The following is a 12433-nucleotide window of genomic DNA, read 5'->3' as shown; positions in this document are numbered from 1 at the left end:
CCAGGCTGGAGTGCAATGGTGCGATCTTGGCTCACCACAACCTCCGCCTCCTGGGTTCAAATGATTATCCTGCCTCAGCCTCCTCACTAGCTGGAATTACAGGCATGTGCCACTATGTCCAACTAATTTTGTATTTTTAGTAGAGATGGGATTTCTCCATGTTGATCAGGCTGGTCTCGAACTCCCGACCTCAGGTGATCTGCCTGTCTTGGCCTCCCAAAGTGCTGGGATTACAGACGTGAGCCACCGCGCCTGGCCAGCTAGCTCTTATTTTAAATGATGCCTGTCCTCCTCTTATGGGGATTAACATTTTTGATTTTTACAAAATAAATGTGATAGGAGGTTTATTTTTGTTATTGTTGTTCTGTTTGCCTTTTTAAAACCTACAAGGGGGCAAAATTCAAAAATGGACAGTACAATTTTAGGGAAGATTTTACTGGTCCCTGAAATCCAAAAAGGAAGCACTGGCCTAGGGAGAATGGGAGAGCTGGAGTTGTTCTTTGTGCCTCAAAGGGGTTTCAGCCCCAGTTCCCTTTCTTCCAGCCCTTCTCTCCCAACACAACAAACAATAGAGGCAGCCCCTACATTCAAAAAGCCCTCTCCTGAAGAGGAGCTGGGAGCCTTTGAATTATTCATTGGCCCAGCTGAGCTAGCAGCTGGGGCCTGGCTCCTGTGACCTCTGCCATCTCTGTCCCCTTCAGTGCCTTGCCTAAGACTGACATCCCTGGGGCATCTGGGGCTGACTGGTGCTTCCTGGGGCCAAGATAACTGTGCCATCCATTGTAAGCCCCCATTGCTGCATGGGTTAGGTCTGGCCTGTGCTTATCAGCCATTCCTGGTTCTTCACAAAGCCAGGCTCTGCCAGCGCTCTCACATTTCAGCAAGGCAGCTTTATGCCATCCTGGCCCTCTGCTTTAGCCAGGTGTAAAGGGAAATTTCTCCTCTTACAGGCTACTTTTCCTGTCCTGCCATGCCCCGAGCCTAGATAAAGGGAAAATGAGAGAGAGCAGCATTCAGGGCGGGTTTCACATATGCAGCTGGGGGCATGGCCAGCCTGAGTTTCATTAGCTTAAGCCTGCCTCTCTCCAAGTACATACATAGCTCTTGGCTGAGTCTTTGCACCTGGCAGGCCTAGTCTGCCTTGTCCTCCTAGGCGTAACTTCTCACGTGGGCATCACCCTGCTAGTTCCTACCCAGTGCCAGGATTTCCTGTAAGTTTCTTCTTATACCATTTGTTTCCATAGACACAGGCAAGATCCACTTCCTGGCAGGGACTCTTCCCAGGACTGACTGGCTGCAGATAGCCTCTGCATTGTATTTTCCACCAGCCCTGATGCTGGCCTTTTTCTACAAGCCAGCCTGGAAGGAGCACCTTCTAACTAACCTTTGGGTTGGGCGGACAGCCACCTGATTTCTTCATTGAGTAACATTTTATGTGCCAATGCTGCCCACACCTCTGACTCCGATTCAACTTCTTGGTCCCTGTCTTCTGTGGGAAAGGCGTAAGGGGATGGGCTCTCAAACTCTGCCACCCTGCAAAGCATTGCACATGATGGCATTTCCACAAAGATATGAGTTGCAAACTGATTTACTGTAGCATTATGTATGAAATAGATAGTGAAACAGGTGGAAATAACCCAAACATTTAACAGTGAGGAATTAGTTAAATTAATTATAACGCAGTGGCACGATGAAATGTTATTCACTTAGTAAAGGTTGTCATAAGATAATGTTTATATGTAGATGTGGAATGAGGTTCATGAGGAAAAGGAGCAGGCTGCAAAGCAGAATGTGTCCTGTGATGAATGTATTCCGTTACCCCGTGCCGGGCACTATGCACCTCAGGAGGTATTTATCATCAGCCCCATTCTTTAGACGAAGAAACTGAGAGGCTGAGTTAGTTACTTGCTCAAGGTCTCACAGCAACTAAATGGTGTTTTAGCTGTGGTTTGAATCCAGACCCACCATGCTAAACAATATAAAACACTATAAGAAGATAACACAGAAGGGTATGTTAAAATGTTTAGTGTAGGCCGGGCATGGTGGCTCACGCCTATAATCCCAGAACTTTGGGAGGCAGATGCAGGTGGATCACTTGAGGTCAGGAGTTTGAGACCAGCCTGACCAACATGGAGAAACCCTGTCTCTACTAGAAATACAAAAATTAGCTGGGCGTGGTGGCATGTGCCTGTAATCCGAGCTACTTGGGAGGCTGAGGCAGGAGAATTGCTTGAACTTGGGAGGCAGGGGTTGCAGTGAGCTGAGATTGCGCCACTGCACTCCAGCCTGGGCAACAAGAGCGAAACTCCGTCTCAAAAAAAAAAAGTTTAGTGTATTTTCTGGGTGGCAGGATTACTGGTCATTTTCATTTTCTTCTGTTTATATTTCTATTTTTTATGATGAGTAGGTATTGCATACTGAACAAAAGGCTTCCATAAAGTCTTTTTAAAAAGATGTCAGGGCTGGAGTTTGCTTATCTATAGTGGCAGCCCATGGGTAGGCTGCCTACAGAAACCAAGTGCTAAAGCCACCCCGTCCCTGTCCCATCAGCCTAGTGTGTTTCCCTCTCTGGAAATCCCATCATGCTCCCCTGACTCTCCTTCATATTCAGGACAGTGGGGAAGAAAGAGGGATGGGGGAGGGTGGCCAGCAGGGGCCATGCCAAGGGGTCGGTCATTGTCTGGCAGCAGTGGACTTCCCTCTGTGGCTAAGCGGGAGCCACTTGTCACTGTAGCTTGGACCCCTCTATTTTGCCTCCACAGGCCATTGAGAAACTAGTTGCTCTTCTCAACACGCTGGACAGGTGGATTGATGAGACTCCTCCAGTGGACCAGCCCTCTCGGTTTGGGAATAAGGCATACAGGACCTGGTATGCCAAACTTGATGAGGTGAGGCTGCCACAGGACAGGCCAGGGACTGGGCTGGCAGTGAGGGTGGTGGCACCAGTTGGGAAAGGGCCTGCATTGTATAGCGCTTCTAGGCATGTACAAATCTCAGACAGTTTGTTAAAATGGCAGTTTCACTTAGCAGAATTACAAATGAGTTTATACTCTGGTCATCTTCTGGGAAACACGACTATGCATATACAGCCCTCTGCACTACAAGGCTGTTTATTAAGTCACTATTTGTATTACGGCAAATTGGAAATGTTCCAAGTATCCATCTGTAGGGGATCATTTAAATAAATTAGTCCATCCACATCATGGAGTACTGTGCAGCTATGAAAAGGATTTTTTTTTTTCTCCCCCTCGCCAAGATGGAGTCTCGCTCTGTTGCCCAGGCTGGAGTGCAGTGGTGTGATCTCGGCTCACTGTAAGCTCTGCCTCCCAGGTTCCCGCCATTCTCCTGCCTCAGCCTCCTGAGTAGCTGGGACTACAGGCGCCCGCCACTACGCCCGGCTAATTTTTTGTATTTTTAGTAGAGACAGGGTTTCACCGTGTTAACCAAGATGGTCTCGATCTCCTGACCTTGTGATCCACCCATCTCGGCCTCCCAAATTGCTGGGATTACAGGTGTGAGCCACTGTGCCTGGCCCCAGAAAAGGAATTTTTTTAATAGCTGGGCATGGTGGCTTATGCATGTAATCTCAGAATTCGGGGAGGTTTAGGTGGGAGGATCACTAGAGCCCAGGAGTTTGTGAGTAGGCTAGGCAACATAGCAAAACCCCATTTCTGCAAAAAGTAAGAAATGGTGGTGCATGCCTTTGGTTTCAGCTACTTGGGTGGCTGAAGCAGGAGAATGACTTGAGCTCTGGAGTTTGAGGATGCACTGAGCTATGATGGAGCCATTGCACACCCGCTTGGAATGCTAGCTGCGTACTCCATGGTGTAGATGGACTAGTCTATTGAACTGATCCCCTACTGATGTTTTTATTTTTGAATCTTATGAAGGTGTTACCTGTTCAAAACAAACAAAAATAAAATAAAAATGCAGGATCTCAGACCCTGTCTAGAAAAGCAGAGTCTACAGGTCTGGGTAGGGACTGGGAATCTGGATTTTCACCAGCTTTCCAGGAGATTGTCATGCCAGTTGTCTACAACTGAGCTTAAGGAAATTTGGATCCTAATTGCTCTGGCCCAATATTTTCTTTTTTTTTTTTTTTTTTTTTGAGACGGAGTCTCGCTCTGTTGCCCAGGCTGGAGTGCAGTGGCCGGATCTCAGCTCACTGCAAGCTCCACCTCCTGGGTTTACGCCATTCTCCTGCCTCAGCCTCCCGAGTAGCTGGGACTACAGGCGCCCGCCACCTCGCCCGGCTAAGTTTTTTTTTGTATTTTTTAGTAGAGACGGGGTTTCACCGTGTCAGCCAGGATGGTCTCGATCTCCTGACCTCGTGATCCGCCCGTCTCGGCCTCCCAAAGTGCTGGGATTACAGGCTTGAGCCACCGCGCCCGGCCTGGCCCAATATTTTCACATAGAGCAGAGGGGAGGACTCAGGACCCAGTGAAGTGCTGTTCCCAAGAGAGGCCTGGGCCTGCCTCTGGACTCTTAAGATGGTACATGGTCTTTTTTTTTCTTTTCTGTTGCTCAGGCTGGAGTGTAGCTCCCTGCAGCCTTGACCTCCTGGGCTCAAGCAATCCTCCTGCCTCACCCTCCCAAGTTGCTGGGACTACAGCATGCGCCACCACCCCGGCTAATTTTTGTATTTTTAGTAGAGATGGGGTTTCATCATGTTGGCCAGGCTGGTCTCGAAATCCTGGCCTCAGGTGATCTGCCCACCTTGGCCTCCTGAAGTGTTGGGATTACAGGTGTGAGCCACTGTGCCCAACCTTAAGTTATATATTAAAGCTGACAAATTATTGCTGTACGGCTTACTCATGCCAAGTTTTTTACCCATGGAGTCACCACTCATGCAAAGCAATAGAACATTCCAGCTGGAGTGCTCCCCTTCCCAATTGATATAGCTCAGATTATTCTGATTTCTATTCCATAAATTGATTTTTTTCCATGTTTCTGAACTTCGTATAACTCTCTGGCTTCTTTTGCTCAATGTCATGTCTGAGATTCATCCATGTTTTCGTGTCTAGCTGTAAGTCTTTTTCTTTGCTGTGTAGTGTTCTATTGTATGACTATACCACACTTTATTCATTTCACTGTCGATGGACATTTTCATTGCATTTTCACCTTTTGGCTACTCTAAACAATGCTGCTGTGAACATTCTTCTGCATGTCTTTTAATGGCACATGACACAAGCTCTTAGGAAGGTGGCCTGTGTGGGAATCATAGCACCGACCTACCAGAGTCTCTGTGGGGCTCCAGTGATTTACCACATGGGAGGATTGAGGCTTTTTTCCAGATTCCTCCTGTCTTGCCCCAGACCCCTGTGCCTTGGAAGAATCAGTCGATGATAAGCTGCCTGGGTAGTCTTCTGCTGTAGAATAATAAATGCTGTCCCTCCCCTTCCTTCTGTGGCCCGTCAGAACAGGGAACCAGGCTGGCCTGGCATGGCAGCGTGGGCCCCCAGTCAGGTGCTGCCCCTGGGCACCTGCCCACTGGGATGCTGCTTAATGTGCTGCCACCACTTTGTGTCTCTTGTGTTACCAGGAAGCAGAAAACTTGGTGGCCACAGTGGTCCCCACCCATCTGGCAGCTGCTGTGCCTGAGGTGGCTGTTTACCTAAAGGAGTCAGTGGGGAACTCCACGCGCATTGACTACGGCACAGGTATCTGCTGCTTGTGGGACTCTGTACTTATCTAGCTTCACTGCTTTCTTTTTTGGGCTTCAGGTGGTCTCGGGGCCCTCTGAGCAAGCAAGGGCAATCAAGAATTTGCCAAGCACCTGCAGCCTATTGGGGCCAGCTGGGGTGCAGGATGGTTTCATGGGCAGGGAGGGCGTAGGCATGCAGGGAGGCCCGGATGCTGTGGCTCTGCTGTAGTCCACCAGGGGGAGCTGATGCCCTGTGCATGGTGCTCACGCAGCGCTGCTTTCTGTTCTTGTGAAAATGGTCTCTGAGCAACTCATCATCACCAAAATAATAATTATTAATTGAGCACTTACTGTATGTCAAGGCAGCAGCTTACTGAAGCTTTGAGAAATGGGAACGCTTCTTGGTGGCCTCTGCAGTGTCGTGGCACACCCTCTCCCTTGCACCCTTTGTCTCTTAGCCACATTCTCTGTGCTCTTGAGCTCTTTGGTTCTGTGGTCCATGTAAGCCAAGCGGACTTGGACTTTGAGGAGAGGGAGCGTGTGGGCACCTTAAAAGGGAAGTGTGGACAGGTGCTGTGGTGCGCGCCTGTAATCCCAGCACTTTGGGAGGCCGACGGGGAGGATTGCCCGAGCTCAGGAGTTTAAGACCAGCCTAGACAATGTAGTGAGACTCCATCTCTTTTTTAAAAATTTATTTTAAGTTAGTTTTATTTATATACATATTTTTTGAGACAGAGTCTTGCCATGTCACCTAGGCTGCAGTATAGTGATGTGATCTTGGCCCACTGCAGCCTTGACCTCCTAGGCCCAAGTGATCCTCCTGCCTCTGCATCTCCCCACTCCCCAGTACCTGGGACTACAGGTGTGCACCACCAGCCTGGCAATTTATTTATTTATTTTTTTTGAGACAGAGTCCCACTCTGTTGCCCAGGCTGGAGTGCAGTGGCACGATCTTGGCTCACTGCAATCTCCACTTCCTGGGTTCAAGCGATTCTTCTGCCGGGACTACAGGCACATGCCACCATACCTGTCTAATTTTAGTGTTTTTAGTAGAGACGGGGTTTCACCATGTTGGCCAGGCTGGTCTCGAACTCCTGACCTCTGGTGAGGTTACTTCTCCACCCGCCTTGGCCTCCCAAAGTGCTGGGACTGGGATTACAGGCGTGAGCCACCACGCCTGGCTGATTGTTTTGTAGTTTTTATAGAGAAGGGTTTTTGCCATGTTGCCCAGACTGGTCTTGAACTCCTGAGCTCAAGCTGTTCTCCCACCTCAGCCTCCCAAAGTGCTTGGATTATAGGTGTGAGCCACCATGCTGAGACCCCATCTCTCGAAAATATAAAAGGGAGGCATTCTCTAGGTCAGGGCATGGCCTGTGTAGCTAAGGAGGACCTCTGCTTTGGTAAGGGCCCACCTTTCCTTCTTCCCTGCAGCAGGCAAATGGGAGCACCGCTCAGCCCTCCCCTTGTCTGGGGAATGTGATCTACAAGAGGGAGCCCCGGCCACAGAGGCAGGCCCTGGAGAAGGGCCCTCTTGGACTGGGTGGGGCTTTGACTAAGACCAGCAGGGAAAAGATCAAAGAGGGAAGACTGGCCAAGTCAGCAGGGGTTGGTGCCCCAGCTGCATTCGAACCCCTGAACAATGGGAGCCTGGGCCATGGCTGGTCATAATTGGAAACTGTGGCAGGGGAAGGAAACTGAGCTCACAAGCTTCCAGGCCCTGGAGGGGTCTTTGTCCTCCAGAGACAGGACAGAAGTATTCTCTGACACATTCTCTTCTCACCTCCTTCCAGATAGGTTTTGTGTGACACTGTGAACAATGGGATTCAATCACAGTCCAGTGAGTAGTTCCTATAGTGTAGACCGTTGCTGTTTGATATGACTGGGAAAGGCAGGAGGGTGCTTTTTCACCCTGTAATCTGATCATGTGTTCCCTGCTTAGAAGCCTGCAGTGACTCCCTATTGCTCTTAGGGTAAAGTCTGAGCTCTTTCTGATGGCCACAAGGCCCATGTGACCTGTAGCCTCCTGTCATCACACACGTTCTCCCTTGCTCTCACTGCCTTCGACATACTGGCCTCCTTAGGGTTCCTCAAACAGATGAAGCTTTTTCTTGCCTCAAGGCCTATGCACATGCTATTCCTTTTGGCTAGAATGCATTTCTTGCTTCCCTCACTCCCTTTGCCTTGCCAACTCACATCTTTCAGATTTCAGGTTAGATGTTACTTCCTTAGGGGAAACCTTGAACCCTTATGTCAGGGTCCTCCTGTGATATCCTCCAGTTAGCACCCTGTCTTTCTCCTTCAGAGCTGGAATCATAGTAGTGACTGTATATTTATAATGTCTGTTGTCCCTGATAGATCATAAATTTTTTGAGGGCAGGGACTTACTTGTCACTGTCTCCTAGTGTGTAACATGGACGGTGACTGCTTACATAGTAGGTGCTCAGTAAATATGGTGGAATTGCTCAGTGAGTTAAGCCTACATGATGAAATTTAAATGTCCAGCCCGGGTCTTTTAGGAGTAGAATTATAGTACTGGTAGTTCTTTTTTTTCTTTTCTTTCTTTTTTTTTTTTTTTTTGAGACAGTCTCACTTTGTTGCCCAGGCTGGAGTGCAGTGGCCTTATCATGGCTCACTGCAGCCTCAACCTCCTGGGCTCACGTGATCCTCCATCTCAGCCTCCTGAGTAGTTGGGACCACAGGCACATGCCACCATGTCTGGCTAATTTTTGTATTTTTTGTAGAGACAAAGAGTTTTGCCATGTTGGCCAGGCTAATCTCGAACTCCTGAGCTCAAGCAATCTGCCTGCCTCAGCCTCCTGAAGTGCTGGGATTACAGGCATGAGCCACCATACCCGGCCAGTATTATAGTTCTTGAAAGGAAAGGACCTAGCATATCTTTCTGAATGGGGAAGAGGTCTCGTTGTCTCCACGTTGACCACCTACCTCAGAGGGGCACTTATCAGTGATTTGGACTCTGGGAGACTAAAACAATCCCAGTCCTTTACCTGGACGACTGTCACCGTTGGTTGTTTTTTCTCCTCCAGGGCATGAGGCAGCCTTTGCTGCTTTCCTCTGCTGTCTCTGCAAGATTGGGGTGCTCCGGGTGGATGACCAAATAGCTATTGTCTTCAAGGTGTTCAATCGGTGAGAGAAAGGACAGGAGGGTTGGAGGAGGGGGCGTGAGGGGCCATCTCTTTCCTCCTCAGACTGGGAAATGGGGTGCTGTAGGGTTCTCCTGAGTGGTTCATGGTTCTCTTGTCCTGTCCTAATCAAGCTGTGGCTGTGGGTAGAGTGTCCAAGGCTTTTTTCCAACAGGTTCAAATTAACCTTCAAGTAAAAACAAGTGAAAGAATTGTCACGTAGGCCGGGCGCGGTGGTTCACGCCTATAATCCCAGCACTTTGGGGAGCCCAGGCAGGCGGATCACAAGGTCAGGTGTTCGACACCAGTCTGACCAACATGGTGAAACCCCGTCTGTACTAAAAATACAAGAATCAGCTGGGTATGGTGGCACTGGCTTGTAATTCCAGCTACTCTGAAGGCTGAGGCAGGAGAATTGCTTGAACCCAGGAAACGGAGGTTGCAGTGAGCTGAGATCATGCCACTGCACTCCAGCCTGGGTGACAGAGTGAGACTCTGTCTCAAAAAAAAAGAATTGTCACATAATATTTGCCAGTGCCCACACGGTGTTGACCATGTGGAGGAAGAATTCTAAGCACTTTATGTATAACTCATTAATTCTTACAACAACCCTGTGAAATAGCAACTGTTATTTCCATTTTACATATGAGGAAACTGAGGCACAGAACTATCTGGTGTCTTCACTGGGTTTACGCCAGCTGAATGCTGGTAGTCAGACTCTGACTTGCTGCCCCGCACCACCCAAGCTAGTCACTGGGCAGCACTGATGTGGATCAGTTACCCAGAGCTCTTCAAATCCCCATTGTGGGCCCCAGTCTAGCTGTGCTGCTGCGGCAGGCCTGTGATGGAGCCCAGGAGCAGTGCTCAATGCTCCATGGGTGGCTGATATGCAGCCTCTGATAAAAGTGAAGGTTGGAACCAGAAGAACCTAGGAGATAACCTGCTGGGACTTATGTCAGCTTTCAGACAGGCCGACTGAGGCTGGAGAGGCTGAGGCCCTGCCCAGGGCTTTACAAGTTGTCAGGAGTTGATGGCACCAAAACCCACCTTCCTAATCAGTGATTTTTGTTTTTTATTTTTTATTTTTTTTGAGACAGAGTCTCGCTCTGTCGCCCAGGCTGGAGTGCAGTGGCAAGATCTCGGCTCACAGCAAGCTCTGCCTCCTGGGTTCATGCCGTTCTCCTGCCTCAACCTCCAGAGTAGCTGAGACTACAGGTGCCCACCACCATACCTGGCTGATTTTTTGTGTTTTTAGTAGAGAATGGGTTTCACCGTGTTAGCCAGGATAGTCTCGATCTCCTGATCTTGTGATCCGCCTGCCTCGGCCTCCCAAAGTGCTGGGATTATAGGCGTGAGCCACCGCGCCTGGGCCCCTAATCAGTGATTTTTTTCCCTTTCCTGAGCCAAAAGATGGCTGAGTGTTTGTTGGGGGAAATGAAGCTACATTATTGAAATTGAGACCAGTTACACTCTTCAGTGGTTATTTTGGGGGCCTCCTTGTGCTCCCAGTGGCCAAAAGGGTGAGACTGTCTTTTTACTTTTTGCTACCTTCCCTTTCCCTGCCCTCCTGTGCAGGTACCTTGAGGTTATGCGGAAACTCCAGAAAACATACAGGATGGAGCCAGCCGGCAGCCAGGGAGTGTGGGGTCTGGATGACTTCCAGTTTCTGCCCTTCATCTGGGGCAGTTCACAGCTGATAGGTACTGGAGCAGGAGGCGCCTATCCCTCCACCCCCAGCCAAGTCTGCGTTCTGTGGCCCTCCCCTGCCCCTCCTGCGCTCCCTCCTTCCCTTCTTCCTGCCCAGGGCAGACAGTGTCAGCTTGGAAAGCAGGGCATTAGACCAGCTATTGAGGGAGGCTGTTTGCTGTCGGCCTTCTGCTGTGAGAGCCCGTGCGGTGGGCTGGGGGAGGCGGAGGCCAAGCGCCGCCAAGATAATGGGAAGTGACATGGGCTGGAGCAAGGGCGCATGCCTGGCACATAATGGACTGGTGTGAAATGCGCCCCAGCTCCTGGCAGCAGCTGTGGGGTTTTATGTTGAAAACGAGGGACCCTTTTGATTTGGTGACCAGCGTCATCCACTGTTATTATCAAGCTGTGTGCAAAGCGGCCCGTTAGGGAGCAGCCGCCAAGTGCTGGGCGGTGGGCCTGCTCTGGTGACTCCCCCACTCTTGAAGCTGGTTTTCAGGATGGGGGTGGGTGATCATCTCTATTTTGATGAAGAGTGAACTGCCTACAGAATGATATTCATAAATGACCATTAGTTGTGGCCTCAGGTGCATTGCCTCCCTGAATCTTCTCAGTGAACCTGTGAATGGTCTGCCAGCATGAGGCCAGCTCTGTTGACTGGCACCTGCACCAGGCACCATACTGCGTGCTGTAGGCGTGGTAATTATTGTCATGGCCCCTGGGAGGAGGTGCTGTTCTCGTCCCCACTGTCCAGGTGAGGAAACTGAACCTTGGCAGGCTGAAGTCATGCGTCCAATGCCATGCAGCTAGAGCTTAGCACATTAGAATACACAAACCCAGAGCCATTTATTGCTCCTTCAAGGTGAGGTGTTGAGGGCACCATGGGCAGGACTGAGGCCCTTGGGTGGGTGTGACTGCTGGGCCGGGTTGCCCAGGTAGTGGTGGGGCCTGGTTCTGAACCCTGGGGCCCATTCCTCTTCCCAGACCACCCATACCTGGAGCCCAGACACTTTGTGGATGAGAAGGCGGTGAATGAGAACCACAAGGACTACATGTTCCTGGAATGTATCCTGTTTATCACCGAGGTGAGGAGGAGGGGTGAGAGAGAAGCCCATGGCTGCCTCCAGGCTTAGATGAACCGAGGATGGTGGCTTTACAGTGGATCAGAAGAGCCAGAGCTGCTGCCCAAAATGGCAGGGCCGGCTGGAGTGGGTTATTGAAAAGGAAGCACCACTGGGCCTCTCCTGAAAGAGTCAGCCGCTGCTGTCAGGGCCTCTGCCCAGTTCTCCTTCAGTTTCTCCTGAACACCACAGGAGTCTCAAGATGAGGGTCTAAGACTTGGTCACTAACTGGCCTTGGTGACTGCTGCAGCAGGTCTGAAAGGGTCAGGGTGGGGGAGATTTGTGGGGGAGGGTCAGCATCTTTCAGTGGAGCCCCACAAGGGTCTGTAGAACCATGTGCTTGTGGGTGTGTAAAATGAAACCACCAGAGGAGATGGAGCGAACCTCTGGCACAGACAGCTTTTCTGTCGAAGGGACACATCTCTGTCAGTGCCTGAGGACGTGGGCCCGAGCAAAGTGCCAGTGTGGGAGTATGCAGGCCTGGCCTGTCGTGGCAGTCACTGGACAGCCAGCCCCATGGCTGGGCTCTGGAACTGGAAGTTCTTGTCTTACCAAGGCAGGATTCCTTATAGTGGGCCCTGGACCACTTGTGCAAGATCTCCTAGGGTGTTTGTTAAAATGCACATTCCTGGGCCCCCCATCCCAACTTACTGCATCAGAATCTTAGGGGACAAGAGCCAGGAACCTGCATCTAAACACACTTGCCAGGTGACTGCACAGGAAAGCTGGGGACCCTGTGCTCTCTGGACCTCTCTTCAGGGAGATGTTAGGACTTTTCATCCTCCCTGCCATCCCCGTGCCCCAATTTCCAAAGGGTACCCTAGCTCTGCTATCTGGAGAGG

General features: G+C 50.3%; 1 protein-coding gene across 6 annotated transcripts in view; it reads left to right on the top strand.

The window, feature by feature from the left end:
* Positions 1–12433, top strand: part of PTPA (protein phosphatase 2 phosphatase activator) — a 39607-nt gene that overhangs the window by 16864 nt on the left and 10310 nt on the right. For 4 of the 6 annotated variants that reach the window (XM_025359570.1, XM_025359571.1, XM_025359569.1 and 1 more), the window contains 5 exons: positions 2763–2888; positions 5543–5660; positions 8689–8788; positions 10360–10484; positions 11455–11555. In XM_025359570.1, the coding sequence (XP_025215355.1) occupies positions 2763–2888; positions 5543–5660; positions 8689–8788; positions 10360–10484; positions 11455–11555 (570 nt within the window). Of the gene's footprint in view, positions 1–1743; positions 1849–2762; positions 2889–5542; positions 5661–8688; positions 8789–10359; positions 10485–11454; positions 11556–12433 lie in introns of all 6 variants that reach the window. The other 2 variants (XM_025359568.1, XM_025359574.1) reach the window with 2 other exon arrangements.

This window comes from Theropithecus gelada, chromosome 15, assembly GCF_003255815.1.
Source record: "Theropithecus gelada isolate Dixy chromosome 15, Tgel_1.0, whole genome shotgun sequence".
Taxonomy (NCBI): Eukaryota; Metazoa; Chordata; class Mammalia; order Primates; family Cercopithecidae; genus Theropithecus; species Theropithecus gelada.
The sequence above is the reverse complement of the archived record's forward strand: the minus strand, read 5'-3'. Positions and strand labels throughout refer to the sequence as shown.